The sequence below is a fragment of the Balaenoptera physalus genome, assembly GCF_965194825.1.
Source record: "Balaenoptera physalus genome assembly, chromosome: 1".
Classification (NCBI taxonomy): Eukaryota; Metazoa; Chordata; class Mammalia; order Artiodactyla; family Balaenopteridae; genus Balaenoptera; species Balaenoptera physalus.
Window position 1 is genome coordinate 87,106,684 of NC_138882.1, and position 13,111 is coordinate 87,119,794.

The 13,111-nt window shown below is 38.1% G+C and overlaps 1 protein-coding gene across 4 annotated transcripts in view; it reads left to right on the forward strand.

Annotated features, from left to right (window-relative positions):
• POGZ (pogo transposable element derived with ZNF domain) overlaps positions 1–13,111 on the forward strand; it is a 46,718-nt gene that overhangs the window by 16,893 nt on the left and 16,714 nt on the right. The window contains exons 3-7 of one of the 4 annotated variants that reach the window (XM_082474133.1): positions 437–595; positions 8,586–8,761; positions 9,698–9,806; positions 11,042–11,326; positions 11,407–11,625. In XM_082474133.1, the coding sequence (XP_082330259.1) occupies positions 437–595; positions 8,586–8,761; positions 9,698–9,806; positions 11,042–11,326; positions 11,407–11,625 (948 nt within the window). The remainder of the gene's footprint in view (positions 1–436; positions 596–8,585; positions 8,762–9,697; positions 9,807–11,041; positions 11,327–11,406; positions 11,626–13,111) is intronic. The other 3 variants (XM_082474134.1, XM_082474135.1, XM_082474136.1) reach the window with 3 other exon arrangements.

Here is a 13,111-nt window from a genome sequence, read left to right on the forward strand (position 1 = left end):
TTGCTCTTTTTATTTTTTTATCTTTCCTGCCTTGAGAACTGAAGATGGCATTGGTTTGGGCTGAAACAGGACAGTTCAGGGTCTTGTGGACGGCTTACTAATGCATGGTTATGAATACCAGTAGTGGAGATAATAAGCCTTTGAGTTCTAGAGGTTTGCTTGTGCTATATAAGCAAAACAGTAAAATCCGGGTTCAGTGAGCTCGTAATCTAACTTAATTAACCAGGAAATGTGAGACAAAGAAGAAGGCATTGTGTCTAATTTGTGGTGTGAGGGACACATAGGAGAAATCAGATGAACAGTTGGATTTACGAATAAAGCAGGAAAGTTTTTGGGTATAGAGACCCACAGTAAGATGAAAAGGGAAGATTAGAACAGTATCCTTTAGTGTCATCTGTCCCTGTCTCCAAGTGACTGTGCCTCCCCTTCCCCACAGTTTCTGTGAGCCAGCAGCCTGTCTCGGCTCCAGTGCCCATCGCTGCCCATGCTTCTGTTGCTGGGCACCTCTCTACATCCACCACCGTTAGTAGCAGCGGGGCACAGAACAGCGACAGTACAAAGAAGACTCTTGTCACACTAATTGCCAACAACAATGGTAAGTGGGATTATTGGGAAATTCTTCCTGGGCTAGAGGGGTGAGAGACTAAAAAAGGTCTTAGGAACAGCTGTACCTGTTCAGTTTTAGGTACTGATGTGGTTCTGCTGGTGTTGGAGTGAGTTTAGTACTGATTCTCTGATATGGAAGTAAGTGGTGCTGTTCCTTCTGAGTTAGTGCTGAATCGATGCTAGTGTTTCAAGTCAGAGGGCAGCTGATTCTTTTTGCTGATAACTTCTAGGAAAGAAAATGTAAACCCCAAATTCCTAACTATTAAAGAGATGTGGGGGGGGTTGTTTGATTGTTTATATTTTTTAATTAGAAGAGCCCCACTAGTCTGCTAAGAATTGTCCGAGAGCAGCCTTGTTCCATATTTTCTTTGGCAGATTCATTTGGTTATTGGTTCCTGGGTATGAAAAATAGGAGAGGGTTGTTGTCTACCTGAAAGAATGGTGAAAGAGAAGTGTTTTTTAATGAGTTTATTGACTAGAGAAGTTACGTAGTATTGGTTTCTGTTTCGTTTCTGATGACTGTTTCTACATTCTGAAAGTAAGTTACTGGCAAGTTATGACTCAAGATTCATGTGTAGAATAAGCACCTTCATAGAATCATTGCATTGCTATAAAAGACTTATTTTTATGTATTTTATTTCCTTTAGCTTTATTAATACAAGGATAATATGTGCATCGTAGAAAAAGTGGACAGTAAAAAAAAAAAAGAAAACAATTTTTAACTGTAATCTCACTACCTGGAGATAACTATTTGTAACTTACTCTGTACATATATGTACTATTATGTACATCTGTATGCTATGTGCAGTGATTCACTTTTTATAAAAATGGATCCATACAGATTGTACTTGCTTTTTTGCCTTAATATATAGTGAATATCTTCTCATTTTAATAAATCTTTTTGTAACATTTTGATGACTATTTCCCGTTGTTTGGTTAACTGTTATTAGCAATAGGTTGTAAAGGAGTGTACTATTACTTTAAAGGGCTATTGTGAACATCTCTGTCTCTCTTGTCTCTCTTGTCTTTTCTTACATCCATAGTTCTGAGAATACATTTCTAAGTGTCAAATTGTTGGATCAAAGGTTATCACAATTTTTAAGGATTTTGATCAATGTTTTTCCTGGATTGGCCATCTAGAAATGTTGTTTACATTAGAAGTGTACCTGGTGTTCTTAGTGTTGGATGTAACCATTTACCTCCCTTATTGTTGGACATTTACTACAATCCCATTTTTTTGTGTTTACAAACAGTGCTGCAGTGAACATTCTCAGGCATTGTATCTGTGCCTGCTGTGTAAGCATATCTGTAATATAAAGTGAGATTGCTGGGTCAGGCATTTAAAATTTGTTAGTGTCAAATTGCCATAATAGATTGCTCTACATAAGTGGATACTGAAAAAATAAAATTTTTTAAATTAATTAATTAATTAATTATTTAATTTTGGCTGTGCTGGGTCTTTGTTGCAGCTCACGGGCTCTTCGGTGCGGTGTGCGGGCTTAGTTGCGGTATGTGGGAAGTTGTGGTGCACGGGCTCCCTAGTTGCAATGCGCAGGCTCTAGAGCACGTGGGCTCAGTAGTTGCAGCGCGCAGGCTTAGTTGCAGTATGAGGGATCTTAGTTCCCCGACCAGGGACTGAACCCAGGCCCCCTGTATTGGGAGCTCAGAGTCTTAACCACTGGACTACCAGGGAAGTCCCTGAAAAAATAATTTTTATCACATGGAAAATCCTTAAAATTTTTTTAAACTTATAGTGACCCTCATATATATAAAGATGAGGAACCTCTATCTAGAGATTTTCTCATTTTTACAGATGGAGAAACCAAGGCGTGGAGAGTCTAAATAATGTACTTAAGGTCAAATAGTAAGTGACTAAACTGGATTTGAATTACTTAGACTGCAAAACTTGTGGCCTTCCCACCGTATTATACTACTTTCCTATGTTTCTCTTAAAATAAGCTGTCAAAGTGCTATTAGCAACCAGTTTAGCTAAATTTTTCTTTGATCCCAGCGTTCCAAGGCCCATGATGAGCATCTCATGACACACTGATGTGACCTACTCTCTTTGAATGGACCCTTGATTCCTGTGGCCTGTGTACAAAAATTTTTTGAAATATGAAAATGGATTTTATTTACTTTAGAAAGCTCTAGTATTCAAATTAAAATGTTAACCTGTATTCATGGTTTTAAAAACAAAAGGGTATAGACTGGTAACCACAGTTACATATGTCTTGTGTGTTCATCCAAAAATTCTTTCATGCTGGGAGTTCCCCGGTGGTCAAGTGGTTAGGACTCCGTGCTTTCACTGCCGAGGGCCCGGGTTCAATCCCTGGTTGGGGAACTAAGATCTATAGGCCATGGGGTGCGGCCAAAAAAAAAAGGGGGCTCAAAACTTCTTTTATGCATAGATAAGCACACAGTTGTGTGACTTTCTAAAATCAGATACTCTTGAAATGCCAGCGTTATTCATTATAGCCCAGAATTGGAAACAACCTAAGATGTTGAATGAATAAGCAAAATGTGGGACTTCCCTGGTGGCGCAGTAGTTAAGAATCTGCCTGCCAGTGCAGGGGACACAGGTTCGATCCCTGGTCCGGGAAGATCCCACATGCCGCGGAGCAACTAAGCCCGTGCACCACAACTACTGAGCCTGTGCTCTAGAGCCCGAGAGCGACAACTACTGAGCCCGAGTGCCAGAACTACTGAAGCCTGTGCGCCCAGAGCCCGTGCTCCGCGACAAGAGAAGCCACCGCAATGAGAAGCCTGTGCACTGCAACGAAGAGTAGCCCCCGCTCACCACAACTAAAGAAAGCCCGCGCGCAGCAACGAAGACCCAACACAGCCAAAAATAGATAGATAGATAGATAGATAGATATCAAATAGGCCACATATATGACCCCATTATTATGAAATGCCCATAATAGACAAATGTGTAGAGACAGAAAGTTAGATTGTTGGTTACCAGGGCTGGGGGGAGGAGAATGGGGAATAACTGCTAATGGGTATAAGGTTTCTTTTTGAGGTGATGAAAATGTTCTGGAATTAAATAGTGGTGATGATTGCACTAATCTTGTGAATATACTAAAAGCCTCTAAATTGTACACTTTAAATGGGTGATAAAATATGTGTGGTATGTGAATTATATCTCAATAAGGCTTTTTTCTTTTAACGAAGTGTTAGGAATAAAATTTTAGAACATTTTTACTATTATTTTTGCTGTTCTTCAGAATCTACCACTCAGCATTTAGAAATTATTCGTATAGTTCTGACTGATCATATGTTTGCATTGGAAAGGAACATTATGAAGTGAAATGAACCACTGCTTAATTCTGAGCTGTGAATGATATGAATTTAATGTTATAAATTTTTTACTGTAATTATGATTTTCAATTCCTGTTTGGTCCATTTCAACTCCATTTAGCCCTCTTATTTCTGGGGTTTAAGGCTGAGTAAGTGAACTTAAAAGAATGAAGAAAAAAAAATCAAGACCTTCAGATTTGTAAAACAAACAGAACATGTTGTGAGAGAAGCTGCTGAATCTTCTATTATTTAATCAGTTTATGGCTGTGGTACCTAGATTATTTGAGAGCAAACTTACAGGTAGGGGATTGGTCAGATGATTCTTTTAAAGGCTTTTTTAAGTCTCAGGGTTCTAACTGCCTCTTTCATTCTCTGGAAATGGAACTTCGTAAGACCTTTGAATTGTCAGAATTTCTTTTAGGAAAGACTTAATAAGAATGCAGAAATCATTAAAAACAACTCATTTGTTAGAATTGGAATTATTATAATTCATTAGAATTATTAGAATGAATTTATAGAATACATTAAATAAATATTTACTCAGTGTGACTTTAATTTATCCAGTGTGACTTGCTGTGTGCTAGTTTTTGCTTTCAATTGAATTGTAAACCTAGTCTAGGCTTAGAAACCTACTTTTTTATTTGCACTTTATTTTTGGAAAAGTCCTAACAATCCACCAAAATTCAAACATGACCCTGATGTCAGAGAGAATATTTGCAGAAAATGCTTGTGTTAACATTCTTTATAGTAGTAGAGTATGTGCAGATTTCATGAACAAGGCCTGTCTTTTGAGACTTGCTAATGCTGGTTGATTTCACATAAATGCAAAAAATTTTCCATCCTTCCCTTCCTATATTTAGTTGAGATGTTGAGTCAGTGATTATCTTAAGAATTCTTAGGCTTAGATAAATAACAGATAATTTATTTTCTTTTACCCTAGCAGTTAAAATAGTGAATAGAAAATACATGTTTTTGCTTAGTCAATATTTTTCAACCAGAAATTGCAAAGGAGTAAAAAAGAGATGGATGGGGAACCTATAGATTAAAAGAGATTGAAGAGGTATGTCATCAGTTATACTTTATGAACCCTTTTGTAACCTAATTCAAACAAAAAAATGTAATTTTCAATTTGAATTCTAACTGGGTATTTGATATTAAAGAATTATTCATTCATTCATTCATTTATTGCCGCACAGTGCGGCATGTGGGATCTTAGTTCCCCCACCAGGGATGGAACCCGTGCCCCCTGCAGTGGAAGCGCAAAGTCCTAACCACTGCCAAGGAAGTGCCAAGGAAGCTCCCAAGAATTGTTGTATATATTTAACTTTATTGAGGTATAATTGACAAATAAAATTGTAAGATATTGAATGTGTACATTGTGATTTGGTATATGTATGCATTGTGCAAGGATTCCCACTATCTAGTTAATTAACACATCCATCACCTCACATATTTATCCTTTTTCGGGGGTAGGGATAGGGGGTAGTGAGAACATTTAAGTTCTATTCTCTCAGCAAACTTCAATTATATCATACAGTATTATCCACTATAGTTACAGAATTATTATAATATCTTTTAGGAGTGATAATGGTGTTGATATTTCCTCTTTTTTAAAGTCCTTATCTTTTAGAGATATATACTGAAATATTTATAGATGAAATGATATGATCCGAAGCTTGTATCAACATAATATGGGAGCTGGTAAGAGAATGGGAAGTATAGATGAAACAAGATTGGCCTTAAGTTGATAATTATTGAAGCTGGTATAGGTACATAGAGATTTATTATAGTGTTCTATTTTTATATGTATTTGAACATCTCCATAATAAAATATTTAAGTTAAAAATATATATATAGGGCTCCCCTGGTGACGCAGTGGTTGAGAATCTGCCTGCCAATGCAGGGGACACGGGTTCGAGCCCTGGTCTGGGAAGATCCCACATGCCGCGGAGCAACTAGGCCCGTGAGCCACAACTACTGAGCCTGCGCGTCTGGAGCCTGTGCTCCGCAACAAGAGAGGCCGCGATAGTGAGAGGCCCGCGCACCGTGATGAAGAGTGGCCCCCACTTGCCACAACTAGAGAAAGCACTCGCACAGAAACAAAGACCCAACACAGCCATAAATAAATAAATTAATTAAAAAAAATATATATATATATATATAGAGAGAGAGAGAGTCAATAAATTGGCAGTATAATTAGCATAGCTAGAATTTGGAATTTTTTATCTGTCAACATCTATAATTACTAGTCTGCTGGCGCAGTAACTATGAGGGTCTAGTCCACTGATGGACTCTCAGTTTCTGGGAGAACATGGGACAATCCAAGGTTGGCCCATTAATAGCCACCTGTATACCCACTTTGGTGGTCTAGCTCTGTAGCTAACTGTAGTGACACCATTTGTCAAGTGGAACTTAAAGCTTCAGAGGAGTCCATCCCATTCTGGTGATTTGAGGTAAAAAGTTGCAGTATTTTGCTTGAATCTTTGATTTAGGTATTGGGTTGGCCAAAAAGTTCCTTTGGTTTTAAAATAAAAATAAAAGACACACTTTTCATTTTCACCAAGAACTTTATTGAACAACGTATTCACCGTTTTGTTCCACTACCTTCTGCCATTTTTCAGGCAACTTCATAATTCCATCTTCCCAAAACTTTTTATCTTTTTGAGCAAAGAACTGTTCCAGATGCCTTTTACAGTCTTCCAGGGAATTGAAATTTTTTCCATTAAGAGAATTTTGTAAAGACTGAAATAAATGGAAATCCGAAGGTGCAATGTCCGGTGAATACAGTGGATGAATCACAACTCCCCAGCCAAGCTGTAACAGTTTTTGCCTGGTCATCAAAGAAACATGCGGTCTTGTATTATCCTGATGGAAGATTATGCATTTTCTGTTGACTAATTGTGGACACTTTTTGTCGAGTGCTGCTTTCAGTTGGTCTAATTGGGAGCAGTACTTGTTGGAATTAATCGTTTGGATTTCCAGAAGGAGCTCGTAACAGAGGACTCCCTTCCAATCCCACCATATACACAACATCACCTTCTTGAGATGAAGACCGGCCTTTGCTGTGGTTGGTGCTGGTTCATTTTGCTTGCCCCATGATCTCTTCCATTCCACATTATTGTACAATATCGACTTTTCATCGCCCATCACAATTTTTCCGTTTTAAAAACAAAATATTTTTGTTGCATTTAAGTAGAGAATCGCATGCAGAAATAAGGTCAAGAATGTTTTTTTCGCCTAACTTATGTGGAACCCAAACATCAAAGTGATTAACATAACCAAGCTGGTGTAAGTGAATTTCAGCGCTTGATTCAGATATTTTGAGTATGTCGGCTATCTCCCGCGTGGTATAACGTTGATTGTTTTCAGCTAATGTCTGGATTTGATCGCCGTCAACTTCAGCTGGGCTACCCAGCCGTGGAGCATTGTCCAGCGAGAAATCTCCAGCACGAAACTTCGCGAACCACTTTTGACACGTTTGATCAGTCACGACACCTTCTCCATACACTGCACAAATCTTTTTTTGCATGTCAGCGTTTTTACGTTTCTTGAAATAATAAAGCATAATATTGCCAAAAATGTAAATTTTTTCCTTCCATCTTCAGTATTAAAATGACTACACAAAAAGTCAACAGTCTTGATAAGTTTTTTTTAAATGCATGCTGATATGACAGCTGTCACAATACAATCTAACAAAATTGTTTTGAATGAAGTTAAAGACAACTAAGTGCTACTAGAGCCATCTTACAGAAAAAACGAACGTGCTTTTTGGCAAACCCAATATTTTGGCTCTCTGAAATAGAATTTCTGTTTTGGAGTATTCTTTGTAAATCAGGAAACTTAGTATAAATGATTTTTTAGCCAACTGTAGCAAATACAGGACTTAAAAACATTACAGAATTACTTTTAACACACATGAAAAAGAATTTAAAATATTTCAAAAAAATTAGCCAGTTTTTTAATATTTATGATATTTGTTACTATTTATTAATGAATGAATCTTCTTAAGTCATATCAGTTTTACTTGGTGTTGATTAGTTTTGGCCAGGTCTTTTCTTTATCAGTTCTGATGACATAAAGAAGGTAGCCTGTCAGTCTCTGTGTTCCCATACCTATAAAAGACAATGGATGTTTAGAGAATCTGTTACATTTCTGAGATTTGACGTGCTGGGAAGAGATCCCATTTTTTAGATTCTGTGTACTTGCTGAATTAATGTTTGTAGATGAATATTCCTCTTTTTAAAAGATAAGGTGGATTAGCTAACAACAAATTACATTCTGATAAAATAGGTTTTTACCTAGTTAAAATGTGGGGAAGGAACTTACATGTTACTTTGTTTTGCTGATTTGGTATGGGGAGATTATTTGTGGTCACTTAAATCATCAGAGTCAAAGTGATAGCCATATAGAAGTCTTACTGTGTGTGTTAAGACATCCCTAGTTAAGATATATGGGGAAGATTTTAGTGAACTTTCCCTTCCTGTGTATTTTTCTGTTAGTTGTAGCTTTGGGTGGAGCTTAAATATTTGGTAAGTTTGGTGACATTAAACCTGAGGTGAGTGACAGTCTTGGATATCTTGATATATGGGGACACCATTTCTTATCTAAGACCATTGTGTTGCTTATAATGGTGGGTTTGTTTTCTCTTACATTGTTTTTTTTTTTCCTCTTCCCTTTAGCTGGCAATTCTTTGGTCCAACAAGGTGGACAGCCGCTCATCCTAACCCAGAATCCAACCCCAGGTCTGGGTACAATGGTTACTCAACCAGTATTGAGGCCTGTCCAGGTCATGCAGAATGCCAATCATGTGACTAGTTCCCCTGTGGCCTCACAACCAATATTCATCACTACACAGGTAAGTAGGACTCTGAATTCTACTGAATTCAGACATGGTAGAGGAGAGAAAGACTATGGGAACCTTTGAAGGCTCTGACTTAAGAGTCTTTAGCATCATTAGAAATGGTTCTAAGTCCTGTCTTTTGATTTGGCTTTCTCATTTGCTAGTTTTTAATTTGATGCTGACTTTAGTAGAAAGCCCAGCATAGCGTACAGCTGGGTAATTGCCTCTTTATACCCCTGGAGGGCTATTAAGTAATTTGATTGAGGTCTAGGCAGGAAAGAGTGGGAAGCTTGCATTAGGAAGCCTTAACACTTGGTCCTCAAGGGTTCTCACCCTTTACTTGGGCTATTTTTCTTAAAATGGGGTAAGTTAGTTGACTTATGGAGATAATACATGCAAGATTGGTGAAGTGCAGGGAGATCTTTGGAAGAGAAGGAAGATGACTTATTTGATATAAATGTGAATTGGAGTTGAAAGCCTAATGCTGGTGTGGAATGTAAAGGCAAATGCTTTTTTCTGCCTTGTCTAACAAATTTCCCAGAGGTATATGGCCTTTGAAGTGGACTTTGGGAACAGTTTCTTAAAATTGTTTGTATGTTGAATCACTCCAGTGAATACTGTTAGTGTCATTTTTTTTGCATTCTATGCCTTTAGTAATTGAGGGGCCAGTTTGTGGATGAGTTTTTTTAAGCTGAGGTTCTCTTAAGACAAGAAGTAGGTTTTCATTTTTGTTCATATGTACCAAAGCTCATTCTCCAGTTTTAGTATTTGCCACTCAAAAGTTTGCCAGAAGTCCAAAATTTCTCCATCTCAGTCATTTAAAAGTTCTAGTTCTAGAGGAGAGAATCATTAGGTAAGGGTGTGGGCATTTTTTTGGATATAGGTCTTAATGCAGTCTCTGATAGTGTTAGCTGATCTCCATGTTAAAGATCATTTTGCTTTTTAATGCAGGGATTTCCTGTAAGAAATGTCCGGCCTGTACAAAATGCAATGAATCAGGTTGGGATTGTGCTGAACGTACAGCAAGGCCAAACAGTTAGACCAATTACACTAGTCCCAGGTAAGGAAAAATGTCTACCCATTTGGAATAAACTAGCATCCAGAAGACTTGTTTTTGTTGTCTCAAAATACTCAAGGTCATTTAAAAAGTGTATTTAAGGGAAATCTAAAACTACAAAAATCATATTGATTGAAGCCCCATTTTTAAAAAACTCTCTAACCTTTGGCCAGGGTGGTGGTTTTATTTTTCTTTTTAACTTTTTACCACCCTTCACAAGGCAATAAAACAGGGTTTATATAGTTATTTTTCTGTTTCTGCTGTTTTATTCAGCTATTAAGTTTGTTATCCTGAAGAACTATTATTAATGCAAACTCCCAAATTCTGTATTCCTTGTAAGTCTGCTCACTTACATGGTGGGATTATAAACTTATTTTGCTTTAATTTTATAGCGTAGATTTGGAATATAAATTAAACAAATGGCATATCCTTTGAGGAGAAATATTGCCAATGACTAGTTTTTTTTTTAAGAAACCAAATTGAAAGATAATATTTAAAAATCTTGTAATTTTCCCCCAGTTCTATATTTAGTGTCTATAAGCTTACTACAATTCAGACCAAAAAAGAGTATCTTGATTTAGTTGTAGTAAAGGTATCTCTGTAGCTTGTCTTCCTAAGTTTTTGTTGTTGTTCTCAGAGCCCATAGGGGTTTTTGGCCTTCAGTCTCATGAGCTTATCCTATCTAGTTCTGATATTTCTTAAATGTTTGTCAGTGAAATTGTCTATAGTTGAGCCAGGAGACTCACCTTTGGGACGTCCTAGTAGAATGGCATAGTCTATCTTCTATTTGAATTTGTATAAGAGAATGAAAGACTCCTTTAGTATTCTGAGAAAGATCACTTTTTTCAGAACCAGCTCTGCCCTTTGGCCTGTATATACCCATACTGCTTCCCACTCTATACCTATTATTCTCTTCCAATAACAAAGGTCAAGCTACTCATTATTGTATTCTTGGAATAGAAAAGGCAGTGTGGTAAGGTGTTTTGGGAGGAGTTGATGGGACTCTTCTTTAACTTTAACGTTTTCAGGGCTGATTACTGAGGCTAACTTGTTTTATCAGTTTGTGATACCTGTTGTCTTAGACATTAGAATCTATGCTACCCTTGGGAACCTGACAGTCACCAATCACTTTGGGGAGATAATCTTTTCCTATTCCAGTATTTCCAGTAAAGACAGGGGGAATGTATTATAGGTGAGCTCGTTGACCAAGATGTGGTATTTTTGTCTCTCTTTTGAAGCCCCAGGTACCCAGTTTGTTAAGCCGACAGTTGGAGTCCCACAAGTGTTCTCTCAGATGACCCCTGTGAGGCCAGGCTCCACGATGCCTGTGCGGCCCACCACCAACACCTTCACCACCGTCATCCCAGCCACTCTCACCATTCGAAGCACCGTCCCACAGTCCCAGTCCCAGCAGACCAAGTCCACTCCCAGCACTTCTACCACTCCCACCGCCACACAGCCGACCTCACTGGGGCACCTTGCTGTTCAGCCTCCAGGCCAATCCAACCAGAATCCCAAACTAGGTGAGGCTTGGGAAGAGGAGATGGCAGAGCTGGGATGGGTGGTGGGTGGAGAACAGATGATTATCACTTGGCCAACAAAGCTCCCTCCTTCCCTTCTCCACCTGCAGTGAGCATTGCCAGCTTTGTCACTGTGAAGCGACCTGGGGTTACAGGTGAAAATAGCAATGAAGTGGCCAAACTGGTGAATACCCTTAACACCATCCCTTCCTTGGGCCAGAGTCCTGGGCCAGTGGTGGTATCCAACAACAGCTCTGCCCATGGCTCTCAGAGAACCAGCGGGCCTGAGTCTTCAATGAAAGGTACGATAACCAGAAAGACTCTGGGCAGCCAATCATTCAAAAACATTAATAAAGTATTTGTTGTATCAGAACTCTATACTATGAAATAGAGAAATAAAATAAGGTATAGTTGCTATAGTCTGTTCTCACAGAAACTTTAGTGTAGTAAAGAGGATTGCCACTTGTGAAAAGTGTAACTGAATCGGCCAGAAGGAATTTTGTGTTAATTGTTCTTTGGAGATTAGTAAAATGGATTGGTTGATCAGAGATCAGTGGGATAATCAAAAGATAGTTCATGGAGGAGGTGGATTTCTTAACAAGATTTTATTTTATTTTATTTTTTTAAATTTATTTAATTTATTTATTTTTGGCCGCATTGGGTCTTCATTGCTGCGCACGGGCTTTCGCTAGGTGCGGCGAACGGGGACTACTCTTCATTGCGGTGCACAGGCTTCTCATTGCAGTGGTTTCTCTTGTTGCGGAGCACGGGCTCTAGGCACACGGGCTTCAGTAGTTGTGGCACGTGGGCTTAGTTGCTCCACAGCATGTGGGATATTCCCAGACCAGGGATCGAACCCGTGTCCCCTGCATTAGCAGGCAGATTCTTAACCACTGCGCCACCAGGGAAGTCCCTGAACAAGCTTTTAAAGTTGAGATTTGGTAGAGAGGTTTTCAGATGTAGAAGGATATGAGCATAAGGATTTTCAACGGTCTGGAGTAGGGCTTGACAAACTTTTTCTGTAAAGGACCAGATAGTAAATATTTTAGGTTTTATGTACAATATAGTCTCTGTCACAACTACTTAATTCTGCCATTGTGGTACAAAAGCAGCCACAGACAATATGTAAATAATTGAGCTTGACTCTACTCCACTAAAACTATTTTGGATTCTGAATTTTGAATTTAATTTTCATGTGTCAGAAGATCATTTCTTTTGCTTTTATTTCAACCCTTTAAAAATGTGAAAACCTTTAACAAATGGTGTTGAGAAAACTGGATATCCCCATGCAAAAAAAATGAAGTTGAACCCTTTACCATACATCATATTACAAAAACTAACTCAATGAATTAAAGACCTAAACAAAAGAACTAAAACCATGAAACTCTTAGAAGAAAGCATGGGGGAAAAGCTTTATGACAGTGGGTTTGGCAATGCTTTCTTGCATATGATACCAAAAGCATAAGCAACAAAAGAAAAAATAGATAAATGGGACTACATCAAAATTTAAAACTTTAGGGCATCAAAGGATTAACGTTAGGGAGAGTGAAAAGGCGACCCACTAAATGGGAGAAAATATCTTTAAATCATATATCTGATAAGGGCTTAATATCCAGAATATATAAAGAACTTCTACAGCTCAACCAACAACAAAAGAACAAACAATCCAATTAAAAAATGGGCCAAGGAGCTGAATAGAGATTTCTCAAGATACACAGATGGCCATTAAGCACCCAGAAAGATGCTAAACATCACTCACTAATCATTACAGAAATGCACATCAAAATT